Source organism: Bombina bombina, chromosome 6, assembly GCF_027579735.1.
Source record: "Bombina bombina isolate aBomBom1 chromosome 6, aBomBom1.pri, whole genome shotgun sequence".
NCBI classification, from domain to species: Eukaryota; Metazoa; Chordata; class Amphibia; order Anura; family Bombinatoridae; genus Bombina; species Bombina bombina.
The window spans coordinates 953,281,982-953,307,069 of NC_069504.1; the positions used below are offsets into that span (position 1 = coordinate 953,281,982).

General features: G+C 39.8%; 1 protein-coding gene across 1 annotated transcript in view; it reads left to right on the plus strand.

Annotated features, from left to right (window-relative positions):
* Positions 1-25,088, plus strand: part of WDR55 (WD repeat domain 55) — a 135,121-nt gene that overhangs the window by 16,657 nt on the left and 93,376 nt on the right. Inside the window, 3 exon segments of the mRNA XM_053718602.1 lie at positions 5,266-5,366; positions 7,642-7,729; positions 12,171-12,350. Coding sequence (XP_053574577.1) covers positions 5,266-5,366; positions 7,642-7,729; positions 12,171-12,350 — 369 coding nt within the window.

The following is a 25,088-nucleotide window of genomic DNA, read 5'->3' on the forward strand; positions in this document are numbered from 1 at the left end:
TTGGTGCTTTCACTATGCATCAGAAAAACTCAGTCAGAGGTTCATTTTCTTCCTGCATGATCCGGTTCATCTCTACAGAGTTCAGGGATCTCAAGAGTCTTTTTTGAGGGAAGTAATCATACAGCAGAGCTGTGCTGATTGTATTGACTGTGATATAAAAAACGTTTATTTGTGTATTTTTTTTCTGCTGCCTGGGTTAGTTATCATTTGCTGAGGGGAACAATCCTTTGCTAAAACTGTATATTCTGACAAAGATTGATGCTATAACTTAATTATTTTATCTGTTATAATATTTTTCTGTGCTTCTTAAAGGCACAGTTCGTTTTCATATTATTTGTAAATTACTTTGAAAAGTATTTCCAAGTTGCTGTTTATTTGCTAGTGTGTTAAACATGTCTGATTCAGAGGAAGATATCTGTGCTATATGTGTTAATGCCAAAGTGGAGCCCAATAGAAATTTATGTACTAAATGTATTGATGCTACTTTAAAAAATAGTCAATCTGTACAAATTGAACATATTTCACCAAACAACGAGGGGAGAGTTATGCCGACTAACTCGCCTCACGTGTCAGTACCTGCATCTCCCGCTCAGGAGGTGCGTGATATTGTAGCGCCGAGTGCATCTGGGCGGCCATTACAAATCACATTACAAGATATGGCTACTGTTATGACTGAAGTTTTGGCTAAACTACCAGAACTAAGAGGTAAACGTGATCACTCTGGGATGAGAACAGAGTGCGCTGATAATGCAAGGGCCATGTCTGATACTGCGTCACAGTTTGCAGAACATGAAGACGGAGAGCTTCATTCTGTGGGTGACGGTTCTGATCCAAATAAACTGGACTCAGACATTTCAAATTTTAAATTTAAGCTTGAGAACCTCCGTGTGTTACTAGGGGAGGTATTAGCGGCTCTGAATGATTGTAACACAGTTGCAATCCCAGAAAAAATGTGTAGGTTGGATAAATATTTTGCGGTACCGACGAGTACTGACGTTTTTCCTATACCTAAGAGACTTACTGACATTGTTACTAAGGAGTGGGATAGACCCGGTGTGCCTTTCTCACCCCCTCCTATATTCAGAAAAATGTTTCCAATAGATGCCGCCACACGGGACTTATGGCAAATGGTCCCTAAGGTGGAGGGAGCAGTTTCTACTTTAGCTAAGCGTACCACTATCCCAGTGGAGGATAGCTGTGCTTTTTCAGATCCAATGGATAAAAAATTAGAGGGTTACCTTAAGAAAATGTTTGTTCAACAAGGGTTTATATTGCAACCTCTTGCATGTATTGCGCCTGTCACGGCTGCAGCAGCATTTTGGTTTGAGTCTCTGGAAGAGACACTTCAATCATCCACACTAGATGACATCACACACAAACTTAAATTCCTTAAGTTAGCTAATTCATTTATTTCAGATGCCGTAGTACATTTAACTAAACTTGCGGCTAAAAATTCAGGATTCGCCATTCAGGCACGCAGAGCTCTGTGGCTAAAATCCTGGTCAGCTGATGTTACGTCTAAATCTAAATTGCTTAATATTCCTTTCAAAGGGCAGACCTTATTCGGGCCCGGCTTGAAAGAGATTATTGATGACATTACAGGAGGTAAAGGTCATGCCCTGCCTCAGGACAAGGCCAAAGCCAAGGCTAGACAGTCCAATTTTCGTTCCTTTCGTAATTTCAAAGAAGGACAAGCATCAACTTCCTCTGCACCAAAACAGGAAGGAGCTGTTGCTCGCTACAGACAAGGCTGGAAACCTAACCAGTCCTGGAACAGGGGCAAACAGGCCAGAAAACCTGCTGCTGCCCCTAAGACAGCATGAATTGAGGGCCCCCGATCCGGGACCGGATCTAGTGGGGGGCAGACTTTCCCTCTTCGCCCAGGCTTGGGCAAGAGATGTTCAGGATCCCTGGGCGTTAGAGATCATATCTCAGGGATACCTTCTGGACTTCAAATCCTCTCCCCCAAGAGGGAGATTTCATCTGTCAAGGTTGTCAACAAACCTAACAAAGAAGGAAGCGTTTCTACGCTGCGTACAAGATCTTTTATTAATGGGAGTGATCCATCCAGTTCCGCGGTTGGAACAAGGACAAGGGTTTTACTCAAATCTGTTTGTAGTTCCCAAAAAAGAGGGAACCTTCAGGCCAATCTTGGATTTAAAGATCCTAAACAAATTCCTAAGAGTTCCATCGTTCAAGATGGAAACTATTCGAACAATTTTGCCCATGATCCAAGAGGGTCAGTACTTGACCACAGTGGATTTAAAGGATGCTTACCTTCACATACCGATTCACAGAAGTCATTACCGGTATCTAAGGTTTGCCTTTTTAGACAGGCATTACCAGTTTGTAGCTCTTCCATTCGGACTGGCTACGGCTCCAAGAATCTTCACAAAGGTTCTGGGCACTCTTCTGGCGGTACTAAGACCGCGAGGAATTTCAGTAGCTCCGTACTTAGACGACATACTGATACAAGCTTCAAGCTTTCAAACTGCCAAATCTCATACAGAGATAGTATTGGCATTTCTAAGGTCGCATGGATGGAAAGTGAACGAAGAGAAAAGTTCTCTCTTTCCACTCACAAGAGTTCCCTTCCTGGGGACTCTGATAGATTCTGTAGAAATGAAGATTTACCTGACAGAGGACAGGTTAACAAAACTTCAAAGTGCATGCCGTGTCCTTCATTCCATTCAAGAGACCAGAAATTCTATTCTATGGTGGCTTTATCGGCCACATCTGTCCAGGGGAATGCCATTCAGCAGGCCAGACTGGTCAATTGTAACAACAGACGCCAGCCTACTAGGTTGGGGCGCTGTCTGGAATTCTCTGAAGGCTCAGGGACTATGGAATCAGGAGGAGAGTCTTCTTCCAATAAACATTCTGGAATTGAGAGCAGTCCTCAATGCTCTTCTGGCTTGGCCCCAGTTAGCAACTCGGGGGTTCATCAGGTTCCAGTCGGACAACATCACGACTGTAGCTTATATCAACCATCAGGGAGGGACAAGAAGCTCCCTAGCAATGATGGAAGTATCGAAGATAATTCGCTGGGCAGAGTCTCACTCTTGCCACCTGTCTGCAATCCACATCCCGGGAGTGGAGAACTGGGAGGCGGATTTCTTAAGTCGTCAGACTTTTCATCCGGGGGAGTGGGAACTTCATCCAGAGGTCTTTGCCCAAATACTTCGACGTTGGGGCAAACCAGAGATAGATCTCATGGCGTCTCGACAGAACGCCAAGCTTCCGTGCTACGGGTCCAGATCCAGGGATCCGGGAGCGGTCCTGATAGATGCCTTGACAGCACCATGGACCTTCAGGATGGCTCATGTGTTTCCACCTTTCCCGATGCTTCCTCGATTGATTGCCAGAATCAAACAGGAGAAAGCATCAGTGATTCTAATAGCGCCTGCATGGCCACGCAGGACTTGGTATACAGATCTGGTGGACATGTCATTCTGTCCACCTTGGTCGTTACCTCTGAAACAGGACCTTCTGATTCAGGGTCCTTTCAAACATCAAAATCTAACTTCTCTGAAGCTGACTGCTTGGAAATTGAACGCTTGATCTTATCAAAGCGTGGTTTTTCTGAGTCAGTTATTGATACCTTAATACAGGCTAGGAAGCCTGTTACCAGAAAGATTTACCATAAAATATGGCGTAAATACCTATATTGGTGCGAATCCAAAGGTTACTCTTGGAGTAAGGTTAGGATTCCTAGGATATTGTCTTTTCTACAAGAAGGTTTAGAAAAGGGGTTATCCGCTAGTTCCTTAAAGGGACAGATCTCAGCTCTGTCCATTCTGTTACACAAGCGTCTGTCAGAAGTTAAAGACGTTCAGGCTTTTTGTCAGGCTTTGGCCAGGATTAAACCTGTGTTTAAAGCTGTGGCTCCACCATGGAGTTTAAACCTTGTTCTTAACGTTTTACAGGGTGTTCCGTTTGAACCCCTTCATTCCATTGATATAAAGTTGTTATCTTGGAAAGTTCTATTTTTAATGGCTATTTCCTCGGCTCGAAGAGTCTCTGAGTTATCAGCCTTACATTGTGATTCTCCTTATTTGATTTTTCACTCGGATAAGGTAGTTCTGCGTACTAAGCCTGGGTTCTTACCTAAGGTAGTCACTAACAGGAATATCAATCAGGAGATTGTTGTTCCATCCTTGTGCCCAAATCCTTCTTCGAGGAAGGAACGTCTTTTGCACAATCTGGATGTAGTTCGTGCCCTTAAATTTTATTTACAGGCAACTAAAGATTTTCGACAAACGTCTTCCCTGTTTGTCGTTTACTCTGGTCAGAGGAGAGGTCAAAAAGCTTCTGCTACCTCTCTCTCTTTTTGGCTTCGTAGCATAATTCGTTTAGCTTATGAGACTGCTGGACAGCAGCCTCCTGAAAGAATTACAGCTCATTCCACTAGAGCTGTGGCTTCCACTTGGGCCTTTAAGAATGAGGCCTCTGTTGAACAGATTTGCAAGGCTGCAACTTGGTCTTCGCTTCATACTTTTTCCAAATTTTACAAATTTGACACTTTTGCTTCCTCGGAGGCTATTTTTGGGAGACAGGTTCTTCAGGCAGTGGTTCCTTCTGTATAAAGAGCCTGCCTATCCCTCCCGTCATCCGTGTACTTTTGCTTTGGTATTGGTATCCCACAAGTAATGATGACCCGTGGACTGATCACACTTAACAGAAGAAAACATAATTTATGCTTACCTGATAAATTCCTTTCTTCTGTAGTGTGATCAGTCCACGGCCCGCCCTGTTTTTTAAGGCAGGTAAATATTTTTTAAATTATACTCCAGTCACCACTACACCCTTGGCTTCTCCTTTCTCGTTGGTCCTTGGTCGAATGACTGGAGGTGACGTAGAGGGGAGGAGCTATATAGCAACTCTGCTGGGTGAATCCTCTTGCACTTCCTGTAGGGGAGCAGTTAATATCCCACAAGTAATGATGACCCGTGGACTGATCACACTACAGAAGAAAGGAATTTATCAGGTAAGCATAAATTATGTTTTTTTTTGCACTTTTATATCCCTTTAATGTTTGAAGAGCTAAAACGTAGTGTTTTAAAATGTGTAAATATAGATAGAGAATTACATAATCCTGTACAATTTTGAAGCCCAACCTGTGTTTACATTTAATTAAGATGAGATTTTGGAATACTGAGCCCCAAGTAATGGCGTTTTTACCGTTGCTTCCAGTGGTACAATGGTGAGATAATATAATGGTTTTCCTTCATTGGAAGAGCTAAACATAGATCTGCTTTGTTTCAGGTATTCTTACTCTTGTATGGAGGGAGAAAACAAAGAGCTTTGGTCCTCAGGTCACCATCTAAAATCTTGCAGAGACTCGGCTTTTTCCATTGATGGTCAACGTAAGATTATCTGTATTTCTTTATGCGTTAATAGAATAATTGTTCGATATTCACTCTGGTTATCCATTTGTTTGGCAATAGAGAATTCTTCTTTAGTAGCAGATTGCTGCAAGGTTTTTTTTAACATCTACTTGTAGAAGCTATAAAAGTAGTTTAATAATATTTTTTTTGGCCTTACAATATGTGTAATAAACACTGTTTACATTTCATGGGTAGACACAAGTAACACAGCTCTATTGGTAGAGAGGGACACACCTCTTTAAAGGGACATTATACACCAAAATTAATATAGGCGGTTTAAATAAAGCATTAAGTGAAGATAAACTGTGCAATTGATACGCATGACCTGCAGCTAACTCTCATAATAATGGGGAAAACCATGCATGGTGTTTCACTGACTATGTATACCTAATTACTATACTCTAATCACTGAGCTGTTGTTTTCCCCTCACTCCCTAACTAACTGCCTACAACCAGGAAGTCACTAACTGACATGCCTGGCTCAATGCAGCTGCACTAAGTTATATTAGTTCTGCTGAGAAACTGTTGTTAGGGAGTGAGTTGAAAACAATAGCTCAGTGATTAGAGTATAGTACGTGGGTATACATATTCATTGAAACACCCTGCATGGTTTTTCCAATTTTTAGGAGAGTTAGCTGCAAATTTTATCTATACTTAATGCTTTATTTAAATAGCCTATATCAATTTTGGTGTATGTCTCTTTGAGCCTAACAAGAAAATGTTTATTCGGGACAGGAACATACTACATATTGAAATGCCTTCTTAGTTAACGGGCCAAATGCCTTACCTTTCAAAATCTCATGATCTCAGGTACTAAAGTCCAAGCGTGTCCAACTCAGCCTTTCACCCTTATGAAATTGATAAACTGAGTGTCAATTAAGGGGCAGGGTTATAACATTTTATACTTTCAAGAGTTAGACAGAGCTTTCCGTTTAAAGTAAAATATTCTGTTATAAAATCTACCTCTTTCTCTTGGTATTCTTTTTTGAAACTTTGATTTTCAAGAGAACATACCAAGGTATTCTCAGGAGAATGCACTTATATGAGTACTATAGAAAGCATTCTCTCCAGGACTTTCTAATGGGCACACCACCCGGCTAATATAAACTTTAAGCTAAAATTAGCTAATATTAAAAATATGTTCAATTATTATTGCACAAATCATCATTAAATAAATGGGTTAAATTATGCCATTAATTTGTGCTTTGGAAAGCAGAACATTTTTCTAATATTAAAAAGTATTACATTGCCCCCACCTGGCTGGCAACATTTTCTGTGGAGAACACGGAGTATGGTAGCAGTGTTTGCAACATTCTATAACATTGATACAAGCGTTGTTGTAAACTCTCTGTCCTATAGTGCTCAAGGCACATGCACGCTCCTGAGCTACCTCCAGTATGTTCTCTTGGAAAGAGACTTCTATGTTCCTTTGAGCTGAGATAGCTGTTATTAATCAGCTGCCAATTATCGGTTAAGTCTGACATCTCTTTGCGTTCTTTTGGGAAGACAAATGTTAAATAAATACAGTTATTAATTCTGAGCATTATATAAACTAAAAGCGATAATTCAGAATATGCATTTTATTGTACGTCATATTTATTGAAAGTCTCAGTAACATCAGCGCAGCACTAGTCCTGGCATGATGTTTCACTAATTATTTATGATTTCTCTTTTTTTAATTTAAGAATAGAAACTCATGTATTCATTTGTGTATTCTTATGCTAGGTGTATGCCTAGATGTTTGTCATTTTGTATGCATGTGTTTGGTTAGTGTAAGGGGATAATAAATATGTATCTCTTTTTGGTATTTAATGTAACAATATTTCTAGCAAATTTGCCAGTCATTAAAATTATCAGTGACCCATAGTTTTAAAATCCTCCATAGCTCTCAGTTTTTAATTTCTTGACTCAAGGATTGGATGGCTGTAAGGCGGAGTCCCTGCAGCCAAGGTGTGGAGTTGGATGGTCCAGGGGTGAAGCTGGGTCAGTCAGGGGTATGGCTGGGCATTTCTGGGCAGGGTATAGATTGTCTTTGTGAAAAAGGAACACATAGAGAAAGCTAAAGAGAGCTCCCTCACTGACACCATCCTGCAAATGTAAAACAGCTGGGAGCTCTGTTATGTGTCCTCTATAAGTCTGTCTCTCCCAAACAAACAGCATCCTTGTTATACTTGTAGTTAGCTTTATGTTACATAGGTATTGATGCTTACAACACTGTCCTGGAGTTACTTTATCCATTTCTCCTCATTTCTAGAGCTATTCACTGTATCCAAAGACAAATCCGTTCACATCCTCAATGTGGAAGAAGGTAAACTGGTGAAGCGCATCTCCAAAGCTCACGAGTAAGGATGTCAAAGCCGAACTATAAACAAACCATGTTGTCAGACTTGCACTAATGACACCCAGTAACATGTTCATTGCATTCTATCAAAGATGAAGGAAAGAGCCAGTTGTAGAGAAGACTTTCTTTCAGCTATACCCATGTATAAGAGAGCCATGAGTAGGCATTGAGTGTAATTGTGTGTATTGTAAATGGTGAGAGGTAAAGTATTCCATAACCACCAGCTGCTTCATTATGATGTTACATAGCAATGTGCTTCATATAATCAGCCCAAAGAGCCACCCAGGCCCAAGTAAAACACCAATAAATGTCTTCTCCATTTAAATAGTTTTTTTTAATAGTACATTATGAAAGTGAGGTCAGATAAACAAACAGTGGAGGTCTCTATTGGGCCTGGGGTTAAGCAACCTTATTATACTGTAATGTGTCAACAGGATGTCCACTGCTTTGTATCAATTGTATCTGCAGCTTTTTTACATAAAAGTAAAAAAAAAACACATGACTTTGTTGTTGATAATGTATGATTCACAACATCATCCGTGATCTCACTCATAGCATCAAGTTCATTATAGGAACTTTGCATATAAAAGTATTAAAAATTAGTCTGCAGTTTTCCAATGGGTTAACATATCAGCAGAGTTTGAATGTTATTAGAATAGATTAAAGGGACAGTGTACAGTAAAATTGGTTTTCACTTAATGTGTTTCCAATTACAGGGAAATGAGCTCTTTTTATTTTATCACTTTATATACACACACATACTTCTTTATCTCAAAGCCCAATACTTAAAATGTTAATTTTCAATTTTTTTTTTTTATTACTTACACTTCCAGTGTGTGTGTGTGTGTGGGGGGGGGGGATTTCTTTGGCTGGTTATGTTTACATAGCTGGGGATACTACAGGCAAAAACAGCTATTTCAAAATAAAGCTAAAGGAACTTACACAATCTAGATAAATTAAATAATTGGAACAAATTAACGGGAAGAACATTTTACAGTACATTGTTCCTTTTAATACTTTTTGCTGCAACTGATTTTCAGTGGGCACACTGCACCAATTACTTTCCTTATTCGGAGGAGCCAGTCTGGAATTGAGTCTGTAGTTTGCCACTCTCATTGGGCCCAATTACCCTTGAGCGCAAATACTGCTGAAAAGTAAACTTGTGCGGGAAAAAAGTTAGCATGCAAGAGAAATTGTAGGACTTTTGAAATTGCGACATCACTAACCTCTCTTTCCTATAGACTTAAATGGAGAGCGCAACTTATCGATTGCAACACTTATTGATTGCACGCTAATCTGACATACACATATTTAGACACATATTTGTTTATATATATTATAGCCCTTTCCATTTAAACACGTTTTCATAGCTTTTAACTCTTAAAGCTTTTTTTAAATTAATATTTCTATGAATAATTTTTATTAGGTAGTTTATATGAGTGTAACACTTTATTTTAATGTATTTATTTTTTTAAAATATTTTTTTTTAATGATTCCAGCAAAAAGTGAGAAGCAAAATAAACATATGTCAGAATACATTTCAAAATAATAGCCCCAGCAGGCCTACATACATGGATTAGTACATTTGAGAAAGCAAAGTAAATGGTTCACAGTACAGTAGTTCAAACAAAATAATTACTAGTGTCTGACATTCATAACATCACTGGAGTTTTTTATTTTTTTTATTTTTTTAAATACTAACCAAACAATCAAACACAAAAAAAAAAAAAAAAAAAAAGAAAGACAGAAGGAAAGGAAAGAAAGAAAGGGGAAAAAAAAAAAAATGAAGATATATCTTTCTTTTCTTATCCCTCCTCCTCCGCCACCCAACATCACCATACGTAACCATCGACCTTAATATTTAATGTCTTGTCACTAACTACCTACCCATTCCCCTTCTCTCCCCTTCCCTTTCTCTCCAGAATAATCCAAATCCTATCTCATATAGTAATCTCCCTGTAACCGGATACCCATAGTGGTGGAAACAATCCTAATATAACCAATTCTAAGAAAGCTATCGTATTTAAGAAAGGCTGTAAAATACGCCTTTGAACCTGGAGCGGATAAGATATAATTAGCGGAAGCCAATCCATAAGGAAAACTCTGATTCTACTGTCCGTCAAGGATTTAGTGTGAAAGGATTCAAATAAAATTTGAAACTGAATTTCTTTAAGAAACTCTGAAACCCTGGGGGCTATATGGTATTTTAATGTATTTAGGTTGTGTTTGGTGAAACTTTTGATTTAGCCCTAACCCTTTACATAAGGTCTTCAGTCGCGCTCGTTCGATCCCAATTACTTTCAACTTGTAATATAATTGCAGGTTAGAGCGGGTGCAATATTGCGCCTGCGCTAACGATAGTGCACCACTTGTAATCTAGCCCATTGTGTTTACGATATCTCTATTGATTGGCCTCTGCAGAAAAGATAAGATTACAAAGGCAAATTATGGATATATAGGTAGCAAGGTCAGAATGGTAAATCCGGTCTTATGCTGTTTTTTTTTTGTTTGTTTGTATTCAGGACTGCAGATTTCAGATTTAAATTACGGGAAATGTAGGCAAAATAACTAATGAAAGTATAGTGCAAAATTGTTTTACTATGCACAACAAAGCATTTTATATTACAATCTCAAAGTGTTTACTGTCCCTATAAGTATTTGTATAATTCTTTTTCACAAAAAAGAGGACAGAACATGCATTGTATTCCAAGTAAGGAAGCTAAAATATATATAATGTTTGCATTAGTGGCCCTAGCTGACTACTCTCTACAAAGAAGTTAAACATATAGGTATTGTCCAATTTGGGATCCACAAGGATTGTAGCTTCTGAACAGAACACATTAGGGATGTTTTTGTTGTGCAACCTGTCTCCTGATTGGCACCCTTGTTTTGCTCTGCAGCTGTAATGATTGAGGCACCTGAACAGAACTTTACTTTTCAAGAATTCTACCACCTTTAGTTATGCCAAAACTTTAGCTTTCAAATAAAGTCATTTGTTAAATGGTTTTCAAGTCACTTTAAATTGGTATTATACCATACAAAATATACATTATAACAAAATGTATGCGTATCTCTACAATACATAACAAATGTATAGCTTGACAAATACCAGAAACTTTTATATCATTACTAGTTCTGGTTTCTAACAGAAATGTGTGTGTGGCTCCTAGGTGTCGGCCCTTGCAATACTGATATGAATTTGTGATCTCAGTCTTACACTAAGTGATTCACTCCATTGTTGTGTGGGGACAAAACAAACATTAAAGTAAATCTATATAAAATAATTCCCACAGGTATCTGCACCCTCACTGCTAAGTATTCAACGACCAGGGTGCTTAGTCAGAATTAAATTTTAAATAGTAAGCATATAGACTGCACTATGATATAATAAAATGTATTATTTTATCACAAACCCAGTGAGTGCAGTCTATATGCTTAATATATATATATATATATATATATATATATATATATATATATATATATATATATATATATACATATACACTGGTGTACTAATGGTTATCTAAAGTAAAGCAGCTCACTATTGCTTAAAGGGACAGTATACACCAATTTTCATATAACTGCATGTAATAGACACTACTATAAAGAATAATATGCACAGATACTAATATTTAAATCCAGTATAAAACCGTTTAAAAACTTCCTTAAAAGCTTCCAGTTTAGCTCTGTTTAAAAGGTTACTGGAACACCCACTGCAAGTGGGAAATATCAGACACTCCCCTCTTCCTCTGCATATGAATAGACTCGTTACACAAACAGAAGCAGGCTGTAGTAGGTATACATCAGTATTCTCCTAAAACTAGGAATTGGTTAGGAGTCTGAAAATCAGAGCAATGTTATCTAAAAATAAGCAAAACTATACATTTAAAAAAAAAAAAAAAAAACACAACTTCATGGGCTATATAAATGGATCATCTACAAAACATTTATGCAAAGAAAAAACGAGTGTATAATGTCCCTTTAAGCACTAGTGACTGGTTTGAAAATTTTCAGTGATTAAACACACCTGTTTAAATAGTAGATCTGCTCTCCCATCAGAAGCTGGCTAGAAAAAATAATTGTCCTGAACCAAGCTGCAGGGTTATCCATAACAAAATAATATTAGCATGATATTTAATATCAGCATAAATAGCAGGGCTGTTAATCCTTTGCATGATACAATCATTGAATGCTCGTTTCTACAGAGCTTTACCCCAGATTAAATTGAGTAATGCAAATGTTATCAGAGCCATCATAAACACATTCTTTTTATGGGTTCAGCTGCATTGCCATCCAAAACAAAGAAAGCAAGTTTACAATAATGTAGAAGCAGTGAGCCTATATCTTCCTATGGTTATACAAACCATTTGTATGCTGTGTGTTTTCATAATATTCTTGAGAATAATTTGTATTTAATAATTTGTCTTCTGTTTGTGCAGTTCTGCGATAAACAGCTTATTGCTGATAGATGAGAACATCTTTGCCACTGGAGATGATAGTGGCATGCTGAAGGTTTGGGATCTTCGGAGAGATGTGGCTTTTATGGAGATGAAGAACCATGAGGAATACATCAGTGATATGGCTATTGATCAGAACAAGAAGATGCTCCTAACGACCAGGTAATTCTCTAACAGTGTTATTCATTTTCAGCTAATTAGTATCCAGCTCTCTACTCTAGCAGTAAGAACATTTCAGTGATAATGTTACTATCTTTTTCATTATGACTGAATGTTTGCTATAGCTATCATTTTAAGCAAGCCCCTTTGCCTTTGTTGCAAATAGAAGAGCAGCTTTAAAATGTGCTGTTTTCTCTTGTAAGGTGTATCCAGTCCACGGATCATCCATTACTTGTGGGATATTCTCATTCCCAACAGGAAGTTGCAAGAGGACACCCACAGCAGAGCTGTTTATATAGCTACTCCCCTAACTGCCATATCCAGTCATTCTCTTGCAACTCTCAACAAACATGGAGGTAGTAAGAGAGAAGTGGTGAAATTTAGCTGTTATTTTACTTCAATCAAAAGTTTATTATTTTTAAATGGTACCGGAGTTGTACTATTTTGTTCCAGGCAGAAAAATAGAAGAATCTGCCTGTGATTTCTATGATCTTAGCAGGTTGTAACTAAGATCTATTGCTGTTCTCACACATGACTGAAGAGAGAGATAACTTCAGCGGGGAAATGGCGTGCAGGTTATCCTGCTATGAGGTATGTGCAGTTAAGATTTTTCTAGAAGATGTGAATGCTAGAAAATGCTGCTGATGACAAATTTATGTAAGGTAAGCCTGAATACAGTGATTTAATAGCGACTGGTATCATGCTTACTTTCTGAGGTAATACTCTTTTATATTTACAATATAAAACGTTTGCTGGCATGTTTAAACGTTTTTATATATACTTTGGTGATAAAACTTTATTGGGGCCTAGTTTTTTCCACATGGCTGTCTTAAATTTGCCTAGAAACAGTTTCCTGAGGCTTTCCACTGTGTTACTATGAGCGGGAGGGGCCTAATTTAGCGCTTTTTTGCGCAGTAACTTTTACAGACTGAGACATCCAGCTTCCTCCAGGAGTCCCCTGAATGCTATAGGACATCTCTAAAGGGCTCTTAGGCTTTCCAAAATCGTTTGTTGGGGAAGGTAGGCCCACAGCAAGGCTGTGGCAGTTTGGTGTGACTGTTAAAAAACGTCTCTATCGTTTTTTTGATCCGTTTTTTTGAACTAAGGGGTTAATCATCCATTTGCAAGTGGGTGCAATGCTCTGTTAGCTTATTATACACACTGTAAAAATTTCGTTTGATTTACTGCCTTTTTTCACTGTTTTTCAAATTCTGACAAAATTTGTTTTACTTAAAGGCACAGTACCGTTTCTTATAATTGCTTGTTAACTTGATTTAAATTGTTTTCCAAGCTTGCTAGTCTGTACAAACATATCTGACATAGAGGAAACTCCTTGTTCATTATGTTTAAAAGCCATTGTGGAACCCCCTCTTAGAATGTGTACCAAATGCACTTATTTCACTTTAAGCAATAAAGATCATATTCTGTCTTTAAAAAATTTATCACCAGAGGAATCTGACGAGGGGGAAGTTATGCCGACTAACTCGCCCCACGTGTCAGACCCTTTGACTCCCGCTCAAGGGACTCGCGCTCAAATGGCGCCAAATACATCTAGGGCGCCCATAGCGTTTACTTTACAAGACATGGCGGCAGTCATGGATAATACACTGTCAGCGGTATTAGCCAGACTACCTGAATTTAGAGGAAAGCAAGATAGCTCTGGAGTTAGACGAAATACAGAGCATACTGACGCTTTAAGAGCTATGTCTGATACTGCCTCACAATATGCAGCTGAAGAAGGAGAGCTTCTTTCTGTGGGTGATGTTTCTGACTCAGGGAAGATGATGCAACCTGATTCTGATATCTCTACATTTAAATTTAAGCTTGAACACCTCCGCGTGTTACTCAGGGAGGTTTTAGCTGCTCTGAATGACTGTGATACAATTGCAGTGCCAAAGAAATTGTGTAGACTGGATAAATACTATGCAGTGCCGGTGTGCACTGATGTTTTTCCAATACCTAAAAGGTTTACAGAAATTATTACTAAGGAATGGGATAGACCAGGTGTGCCGTTCTCTCCCCCTCCTATTTTTAGAAAAATGTTTCCAATAGACGCCACCACACGGGACTTATGGCAGACAGTCCCTAAGGTGGAGGGAGCAGTTTCTACTCTAGCAAAGCGTACTACTATCCCTGTCGAGGACAGTTGTACTTTCTTAGATCCAATGGATAAAAAGTTAGAGGGTTACCTTAAGAAAATGTTTATTCAACAAGGTTTTATCCTACAGCCCCTTGCATGCATTGCTCCTGTCACTGCTACCGCAGCGTTCTGGTTTGAGTCTCTGGAAGAGGCTTTACAGGTAACGACTCCATTGGATGACATACTTGACAAGCTTAGAGCACTTAAGCTAGCCAATTCTTTTGTTTCTGATGCCATTGATCATTTGACTAAACTAACGGCTAAGAATTCTGGTTTTGCTATCCAGGCGCGTAGAGCGCTATGGCTTAAATCATGGTCAGCTGACGTTACTTCAAAGTCTAAGCTGCTTAACATTCCCTTCAAGGGGCAAACCCTATTCGGGTCTGGTTTGAAGGAGATTATTGCTGATATCACTGGAGGAAAAGGTCATGCCCTTCCTCAGGATAGGTCCAAATCAAGGGCCAAACAGTCTAATTTTCGAAACTTCAAGGCAAGTGCGGCATCAACTTCCTCTAATGCAAAACAAGAGGGAACTTTTGCTCAGTCCAAGACGGTCTGGAGACCTAACCAGACCTGGAACAAGGGTAAGCAGGCCAAAAAGCCTGCTTTTGCCTCTAAGACAGCATGAAGGAATGGCCCCCTATCCGGTCCAGATATCTTCTGGACTTCAAGGCTTCCCCCCCAAAAGGGAGATTTCACCTTTCACAATTATCTGCAAACCAGATAAAGAGAGAGGCATTCTTACACTGTGTACAAGACCTCCTAATTATGGGAGTGATCCATCCAGTTCCAAAGGAGGAACAGGGACAGGGATTTTACTCAAATCTGTTTGTGGTTCCCAAAAAAGAGGGAACCTTCAGACCAATTTTGGATCTAAAGATCTTAAACAAATTCCTCAGAGTTCCATCATTCAAGATGGAGACTATTCGTACCATCCTACCTATGATCCAGGAGGGTCAATACATGACTACAGTGGATTTAAAGGATGCTTATCTTCACATTCCGATACACAAAGATCATCATCGGTTTCTCAGGTTTGCCTTCCTAGACAGGCATTACCAGTTTGTAGCTCTTCCCTTTGGGTTAGCTACAGCCCCAAGAATTTTTACGAAGTTTCTGGGGTCGCTTCTGGCAGTCCTAAGGCCGCTGGGCATAGCAGTGGCCCCTTATTTAGATGACATCCTGATTCAGGCGTCAAACTTCCAAATTGCCAAGTCTCATACGGACATAGTGTTGGCATTTCTGAGGTCGCATGGGTGGAAGGTGAACGAGGAAAAGAGTTCTCTATCCCCCCTCACAAGAGTTTCCTTCCTAGGGACTCTGATAGATTCTGTAGAAATTAAAATTTACCTGACGGAGTCCAGGTTATCAAAACTTCTAAATTCCTGCCGTGTTTTTTATTCCATTCCTCGCCCTTCGGTGGCTCAGTGCATGGAAGTAATCGGCTTAATGGTAGCGGCAATGGACATAGTGCCATTTGCAAGCCTACATCTCAGACCGCTGCAACTCTGCATGCTCAGTCAGTGGAATGGGGATTACACAGATTTGTCCCCTCTACTAATTCTGGATCAAGAGACCAGGGATTCTCTTCTCTGGTGGCTATCTCGGGTCCATCTGTCCAAAGGTATGACCTTTCGCAGGCCAGATTGGACAATTGTAACAACAGATGCCAGCCTTCTAGGTTGGGGTGCAGTCTGGAACTCCCTGAAGGCTCAGGGATCGTGGACTCAGGAGGAGTCACTCCTTCCAATAAACATTCTGGAACTAAGAGCGATATTCAATGCTCTTCAGTCTTGGCCTCAGATAGCGACAATGAGGTTCATCAGATTTCAGTCGGACAACATCACGACTGTGGCTTACATCAACCATCAAGGGGGAATAAGGAGTTCCCTAGCGATGTTAGAAGTCTCAAAGATAATTCGCTGGGCAGAGATTCACTCTTGCCACCTATCAGCTATCCATATCCCAGGTGTAGAGAACTGGGAGGCGGATTTTCTAAGTAGACAGACTTTTCATCCGGGTGAGTGGGAACTCCATCCGGAGGTGTTTGCACAATTGGTTCATCGTTGGGGCAAACCAGAACTGGATCTCATGGCGTCTCGCCAGAACGCCAAGCTTCCTTGTTACGGATCCAGGTCCAGGGACCCCAAGGCAATGCTGATAGATGCTCTAGCAGCGCCTTGGTCCTTCAACCTGGCTTATGTGTTTCCACCGTTTCCTCTGCTCCCTCGTCTGATTGCCAAGATCAAGCAGGAGAGAGCATCGGTGATCTTGATAGCGCCTGCATGGCCACGCAGGACTTGGTATGCAGATCTAGTGGACATGTCATCTTTTCCACCATGGACTCTGCCGCTGAGACAGGACCTTCTACTTCAAGGTCCTTTCAACCATCCAAATCTAATTTCTCTGAGGCTGACTGCCTGGAGATTGAACGCTTGATTTTATCAAAGCGTGGTTTCTCCGAGTCAGTCATTGATACCTTAATTCAGGCACGAAAGCCTGTCACCAGGAAAATCTATCATAAGATATAGCGTAAATATCTTTATTGGTGTGAATCCAAGGGCTACTCATGGAGTAAGGTCAGGATTCCCAGGATATTATCTTTTCTCCAAGAAGGATTGGAGAAAGGATTGTCAGCTAGTTCCTTAAAGGGACAGATTTCTGCGCTATCTATTCTTTTGCACAAGCGTCTGGCGGATGTCCCAGACGTTCAGGCATTTTGTCAGGCTTTAGTTGGAATCAAGCCTGTGTTTAAACCTGTTGCTCCACCTTGGAGCTTAAATTTGGTTCTTAAAGTTCTTCAGGAGGTTCCGTTTGAACCTCTTCATTCCATAGATATCAAACTTTTATCTTGGAAAGTTCTTTTATTGGTAGCTATTTCCTCGGCTCATAGAGTTTCCGAGTTATCTGCCTTACAATGTGATTCTTCCATGCAGACAAGGTAGTTCTGCGTACCAAACCTGGGTTTTTACCTAAGGTGGTATCTAATAAGAATATCAATCAAGAGATTGTTGTTCCGTCTTTGTGTCCTAATCCTTCTTCAAAGAAGGAACGTCTATTACACAATCTGGACGTGGTTCGTGTTTTAAAGTTTTACTTACAAGCTACTAAAGATTTTCGTCAAACATCTGCTTTGTTTGTTGTCTACTCTGGACAGAGGAGAGGTCAAAAGGCTTCAGCAACCTCTTTCTTTTTGGCTAAGAAGCATAATCCGCTTAGCCTATGAGACTGCTGGCCAGCAGCCTCCAGAAAGGATTACAGCTCATTCTACTAGAGCTGTGGCTTCCACATGGGCCTTTAAAAATGAGGCTTCTGTTGAACAGATTTGCAAGGCGGCGACTTGGTCTTCGCTTCATACTTTTTCAAAATTCTACAAATTTTGATACTTTTGCTTCTTCGGAGGCTATTTTTGGGAGAAAGGTTTTACAGGCAGTGGTACCTTCCATTTAAGTACCTGCCTTGTCCCTCCCTTCATCCGTGTACTTTAGCTTTGGTATTGGTATCCCACAAGTAATGGATGATCCGTGGACTGGATACACCTTACAAGAGAAAACATAATTTATGCTTACCTGATAAATTTATTTCTCTTGTGGTGTATCCAGTCCACGGCCCGCCCTGTCATTTTAAGGCAGGTATTTTTTAATTTTTAAACTACAGTCACCACTGCACCCTATGGTTTCTCCTTTCTCTGTTTGTTTTCGGTCGAATGACTGGATATGGCAGTTAGGGGAGCAGCTATATAAACAGCTCTGCTGTGGGTGTCCTCTTGCAACTTCCTGTTGGGAATGAGAATATCCCACAAGTAATGGATGATCCGTGGACTGGATACACCACAAGAGAAATACATTTATCAGGTAAGCATAAATTATGTTTTTTTGTTTTTACACTTGTTAGAGGCATGTGCTTGCAAAAGTGAATCCAAAATTGATGTAGAAAATCTACCCTTCCTCGATTGGCTGTCCTCACCCACCAAGCTGTCTGATGGAGGGCTTGTTTGATGTAAATGGAAGAGAGAGCCGTACACCAATAAGTCTAGATATAGAGAAGGCCAAGGACCATCTTCTGCGTTGTCCTAATGAATATTCTAAAGGGTACAGGGGATAAGAGGGAACAGAAAATACATAAGCCATCTGAAAGTAGTGTAAAAGATAATGGGCTAATAACCTTCTGATTGAGATCTGAAGCTAGTAGTTGCATTGCTAAACACAGTGTTAGTAGATTAAAAATGATTATGTTGAGGCCCTATTTTCTAAAATGGTTTCATTGCATGCTTGCAGGATGTGAAGTGCTGAGATGTAGGAGCTGCTTTTCTTCCCGTTGCAAAAGCCGTATGGCTTAATGCGTCAATTGCATAGTTACTTCCCTTGAGCTTCATTTAGGACACTGCTGTCATATTGCCCAAGGAGACATTCTCTGCTGTATGTATTGGTAACATAGATTAGTCTGGGGCAAAGACCTGAATGCTGAATAAGCAAATCAATTGTGGTATTCACAAAGTAGACTTCAGTAGGGCTTATTTTCCAATTGTGCCTATTTTACCTGTGATTGAGGACAGTTTTTCAGTGAGACTGACAGATTTTTATAGATCTGATGTATTAAATAAGATGCATAATAGATGTCGGCTTTTTTTCTAAAAGTACCACCATGTCCACATTATTCAGAAATTCTGTGCCTGGCCAGGAAGGACATTATGCATAAGTAATATGTCTCTCTAGGTCACCTGACCAACACAGTGAGGCCTTCATAATATAAGACATTGCCAGTAGGAGGTGAAATATTTTTTACTGCGCTCCTAAGAAGTCGCCAAGACTTCATATTCTCATTGGTTTTGGTCACATTTTGTCTTGACAGAGTGAATAATCTATTATTTCTGATCACCATATGCTCTGTTCTTTAGATCAGGGGTCAGCAACCTTGGGTCCCCAGATGTTTTGGAACCACATTTCCCTAAAGAGTGTCTCAGCATCATGGGAAATGTAGTTCCAAAACATCTGGGGGCCCAAGGTTGCTGACCCCTGCTGCAGATTATGACTTTGAGGGTAACTTGTCATGACACATTGCTTTATTAGTTAAAGGGGATCCAGTGGTTGTTTTTCACATCGCTAAATTGTATAGTTTTAATGCTTTTGTGTCTGCTTAGGCAGCTATAGAATTATTATTTTTTACAGCCTGTTTCTCTTTAATTTCGTTATCTGTTTTCTTTTAGCGGTTATGCTGTACCATATGGTGATTCTTATTAGTTTGTTGCACACTCTGTTGTATAGAGTAATTTCCAGCCCCATGTGCTGTCACAGTGCACATGACATAAGATGGGATTTTGGGGCCTACCTATAATTATGTGACATCCCTTTTTGGTTTAGTTCCTAGGGTTGCAAAGTGTCCAGTATTCCAGCAGGCTGTACAGTAAATTATATACAAAAAGTATATGAATGCCAGCATTGAACATGTACAACATTGAACATGTACTTCATGATGTGATATTTGGGGGAAAAAATAATCTGTTATGTGTAGCCACACTAGGGTACTAGGGAGGTATAAAACCACTGCTTGGTGTGTGCTACTGGCAGTCAAAACGGTTCAAACGTTGCTGTGTTTATTACTTGCTGCCAAAAAGGTTCAAATAATTGATTTGTGAGCAATTGGCAGACAATGGGATAAAATTACTAGTCGGCAGTGAAAAATATAAATCTGGTAGGTTCAAGGGTGGGGCCCAGGTTGCAGCTTTGTAGAGGAATTATTTTGTGAACCCCACTTATTAACTGCACCCGGTTAACTACCAGTTTGTAAAGTATTTTATTGGACCACAGGTGGCAACCCTATTAGTTCCTCCTTTTTGTCTCTCTCTTCTGCCTTCTTTCTTAATTTATTCAGATTGTGAAACTGGCGAAAGGGAAAAGTGAGCTGAAAAGGAGGTGCTTCTTATGCAAAGGTTTCTACCTATTTCCAAGTGGATTGCTAACCCAGGTGTTCAGCATCATCTGCTTAACATTGAATGTGAATAAGTCCTATTTTTTGTACACGTTACAACTCCTTTAAAGGGCTATATAGCAGACATGTCAAAAAGTGTGTGTGGTCCAGCATAGATTGAAAAGCAATAAAAATCAATAAAATGAACAGAAATATTTTTAGCATAAAAGATAGATGGTGTATACAATATAAGTGTTTGTATTAAACTTTACATTTAACTGTACGTTATAAAATAAACTGTGTATGTAAATGTTTGATTATTTTGTTTCCTTTATAAATTGTCCTGACTATCTCGCCACTTTTTTGCCGGTTTTCAGAGAATACAGCAATACTATCATTGCTATGGGGCTGCCTTTAGCAAATTACATGAAAGGCTAGGGGAATAAAAGAAGGAAAAGAGAATGGAGAGTATTCTATTTAAGCTTTTTGTCGGACTTTCCATACATGGCCTGTCATTGACTGGGAAATTGCAAATACTGTATATTGTAAAGTTGCTGAAAACTGCAGCGATAAATGTGCAGCTTATAAAAAGGGAATTGTTAAATAGTTAGTTATTTTTAGGCAAAGTAAGAGGCACAAATCATCCTGACACAATACAAAAAATGTTATTAATAAAAGTAAACATTTAGGGCTAGATTACAAGTGGTGCGCCGTTTCATGCAAACAATATCGGCTTTTCTTTTTAAAGACACGATGAATCCACGGATTTCATCCTTACTTGTGGGATTACGCCTCCTGGTCAGCAGGAGGAGGCAAAGAGCACAACAGCAGAGCTGTATATATAGCTCCTCCCTTCCCTCCCACTCCAGTAATTCTCTTTGCCTACGTGATAGGAAGAGGTAAAGTGAGGTGTTAGATTAGATTCTTCAATCAAGAGTTTATTATTTTGAAAGTAGTACCAGAGAGTGCTGCTTTGTTCTAGGGTGTAGCCGTAGTCCATATCAGTCTCTACAGGAGAGCATTTGTTGGCTTTAAAGCAATGGGAACTTGTGGGACATAATTCTCACTGCGCCTCCCATATACTGTTGCTGCCCTATCCTGGAAAAAATCTGAGGGATATTACTCAGTGTTTTTCTTGTAATCCTCAGGTCCATGTGAGCAGTAGGACTTCACACACCTGGGAGCTGCCTTTGCTGTCGGCAGATTGTGAGGCAAGTGCCATTTTTTATTTTTGGGCTTGGAAGAAAAAGAAAGAAGAACTCAGAAGGAATTGGCCTCTCATGTTGTAAATGGGCAGCCCTTAGTGTAAGATATGGGCTCTTTATTCAGGTATGCATTCTCATTTAAGTTTGGGAGAATATACTAGACAGCATATGTACTTCACTTGTCACAGCACTCTCGGCGGTGGTATAATTCAAACATGCCGACCGGGAGTTTGCAATATTGACATTGTTCCTGTTGCAGCATACAGCAGCTGTTACAGAACAACGTGATGGTCACTCACATATGGGATAAACCTGTACACAATTCATTGGTTCAAATCTCAGCAGGAGACCACTGAGTATTTATGGGCTCTTTATTATAAACAAATGAGGCCTTATCTCCCGGCGGTTATATAAACAATCAAGCTGACCGGGAAATTTCTATTCTGACAGCGTTCCCTGTACTCACATCGCTCTCTTCCAGCGTAATTGGGCACTTGGTATTTTCCTCCGGTCTAGCGGTTGCAACTATAATGCTGACCAGGAGACATTTATTATTATTATTATTATTATTATTATTATGCTCAATTATTTAGTCAGTTTTCCCGGCATACATGGTTAACGCCCACGATGGGCGGTCCATAGGAAGACGGCCCTATTCATAGCGCGCCCTTTTTTCCCCTGCTCTTCCGGGGAGTTGTGAATTTTCACTGCGCATGAGAAAAAGCGCACAAAATAAAGCAGTTTTTCCGTTTATTAGGAAATCAGCAGTGCTATTTCTCTTTGAAGAATGTGTGAAATATGTTTTGTAAGACACTGTATACAAACACTCCTGTCCTGTCTGGGAATTAGGTCATGTTGCTAGAAACATGACATTCTAAGTATAAATTTAAATATGGAGTACTGATGGACCACCTCAGCAAAGTTTTTCTGAGAAGTCCGTAGTTACTCTGATACTTGTGTGCTGATCTATCTCTTTTTTGCACACGAAAATAAAAACTTAGTTTAAATTTTAAAGAAACAGTACCATTTTTATTTGTTTATTTTGTCCAAAGTTTTTCAGATATTTATTTGTTTATTCATCCATTATGACTTTGAATGGAACGAAAGCGCACAAAAAAACCAAAAACGTTCTTTTTGAAGTTTTAAAGAGACAGTACCGTTTTTTTGTGGGGTTCCTTTTAATTGATGCATCTCAGCTGGTTACTGTATAATTCAGCTTTGTACTTCAAATGGAACAAGTGCACACTTTAAATAAAGATTTTTTTCTGGCCCACAAGCGGTGCTCTGCGGTTCCTTGCAATTTTCATATCGAATTGTGAACACAAGACATGGTTGCTTTAATGTACATAGCAATGTCTATTTCCAGCAAGGTTAACATGTTAATTGGATATTTTCTGACAGAAATAAGAGAATTTAAAGTGACAGTAACGTTTTTATTGTGTGAATTTTTATTAAAACATTACACTTTTTTTTTTTTCTGAACCTTCTCCTTTTCTGGCGTTTGCTGTTTGGGAGTATGTTGACAATTATCACTTTATACCACAAACCTATAGTGTTCACAAAATGTTTGGGTACACATGCAGTGCCCTGCGCTTCCTCTTATACTCCGTCCGGAGTCTTTCTTTGCATATCATGCATTCTATGTTTTTCCCATGTGGAAACTAACTAGAGGAGTTAGTTACCTTTTAAACTCTTGCCTGTGGTCCCGACTCGCCCTATTTTTTATTTTTTGATTGCTGATTTATGCAGACTTGCAGAGGTCTGCGGGCGGTTAGCGGGAAGCTCTGTGAGTATTTGCTGTGTTGTAGGAGCGGATCGCCTAACTCACACCTGGTTGTGATTGGAAAGGAGGAGTTCAGTCACAGAGGACAGACCGTGACCGGGAGCTTGTGCAACGCTGGCATTAACCGGAGGATTGAGGTACTGTACCTATTTTGAACTGTGTTGTTTGGAATCCGGAATTATCTACAAGACTTTGTATCAGTCTAAGCATTGGTTTGAGCGCTATATCGGGACTTTTTCTTTGTTATATTGAGTTATTTTCACCTTGGCACTCTCCAGGTGTAATCTATCCTAGTGCGTCCTGTGAGTTATGCGGAATGGAAAAGTCTGCATTCCCTATACTTAAAGTGATGTTTCCCATAACCGACTTAGCTTCAGAGCAGACATTACCTAGGGTGAATGGAGTAGTTTCCAACTTAGTTAAGAACTGCTATTTTTCTTTAGAGAATAGCTAGATTCTAAAGGGTTATCTGGACAAAAATTGGGAAAGGGAAGTACACCAGGGCTTACAATGGCATCCAACGGTGTACTTTACTACCGTCTTTAGTGCGGCGGTATTTTGGTTTGATGCTTTTAAGTCAGAAACTCTCCTGAATAAAATCCAGGATAGGATAAAGCCTGTCAATTGGCTAGTTCCTTTATTTTAAATTTTTACCTTGAAGTTCTTAAAATGGGAGCGTAGGTTTCAGGTTTCTCTGTCCCAGCTCTCTGAGCCTTATGGTTAGAAAATTGTTGTACAGATTTATGCTCTAAGTCTAAATTTTTTAATGATTCATTACATAAAGCCTTGTCGGAACCTGACTTGATGGAGATGATCTCGTTTGAGATCCATTGTGGTTCTCTGCTTCTATAAATCACAGTCTTGGCTAAGAATCCGCAAAATGCCCCATTCCGTGAGGAAACACCTTAAGTCAAACCCTAAACCCAAGAAAACAGTATTTGATCATTTTGCGCACACCACCAAGGAGACCCCCCCTCTCCCGAGTGCTGAAATGAGGGAACCTGATTCACAGGATGAGGAGTCTCACTCCAGCTCGCACTCCATAGCTCCTTCGCAACATTTCATCACTGAGTCCTCTCTTAAGAAACTATTGGCTACTCAGACTAGGTCTATCACACAGGAGATCCAAAGAAGCTCAGCAGAACTAAAGGAGATTTCTGAAATTGGAGACAGAGTTGACGCGCTAGAGCGTAAGCAGGATGACCTATCTGTAGACCAATCTAACTTCTTGGTTTACTCTGAAAATCTTGCTGAACAGGTTTTACAATTGTAATCTAAATTAGCAGACGTGGAGGACAGATCGAGGCGCAATAATATAAGATTTCGAGGGGTCCCAGAATCTGTTGCTCCGCCAGACATACAAGGATATCTTCAGGCTCTCTTTCAAGAACTGATAGGCTCCCCAGATGGCCTAACCAGCACTATGGAAAGAGCCCATAGAGCCCTCCGCCCTAGGGCGGTGAGTTCGGATAAACCGAGAGACATTATAGCATGTTTTCACAGTTTTCTATGTAAAGATCGCCTGATGCAAGCCGCTTTAAAAAAAAAACAAGCCTAAGTGATAGGTTTGATGGGGTCCAGCTTCTACCCGATTTGTCCGCCCACACTCTCCAACAGCGACGTAATTATCAGCCTGTCACTTCTGCCCTACGCAAAGCCAGTATTAGGTACAGATGGGGGTTCCCCACCAGGCTTCTGGTAACCAA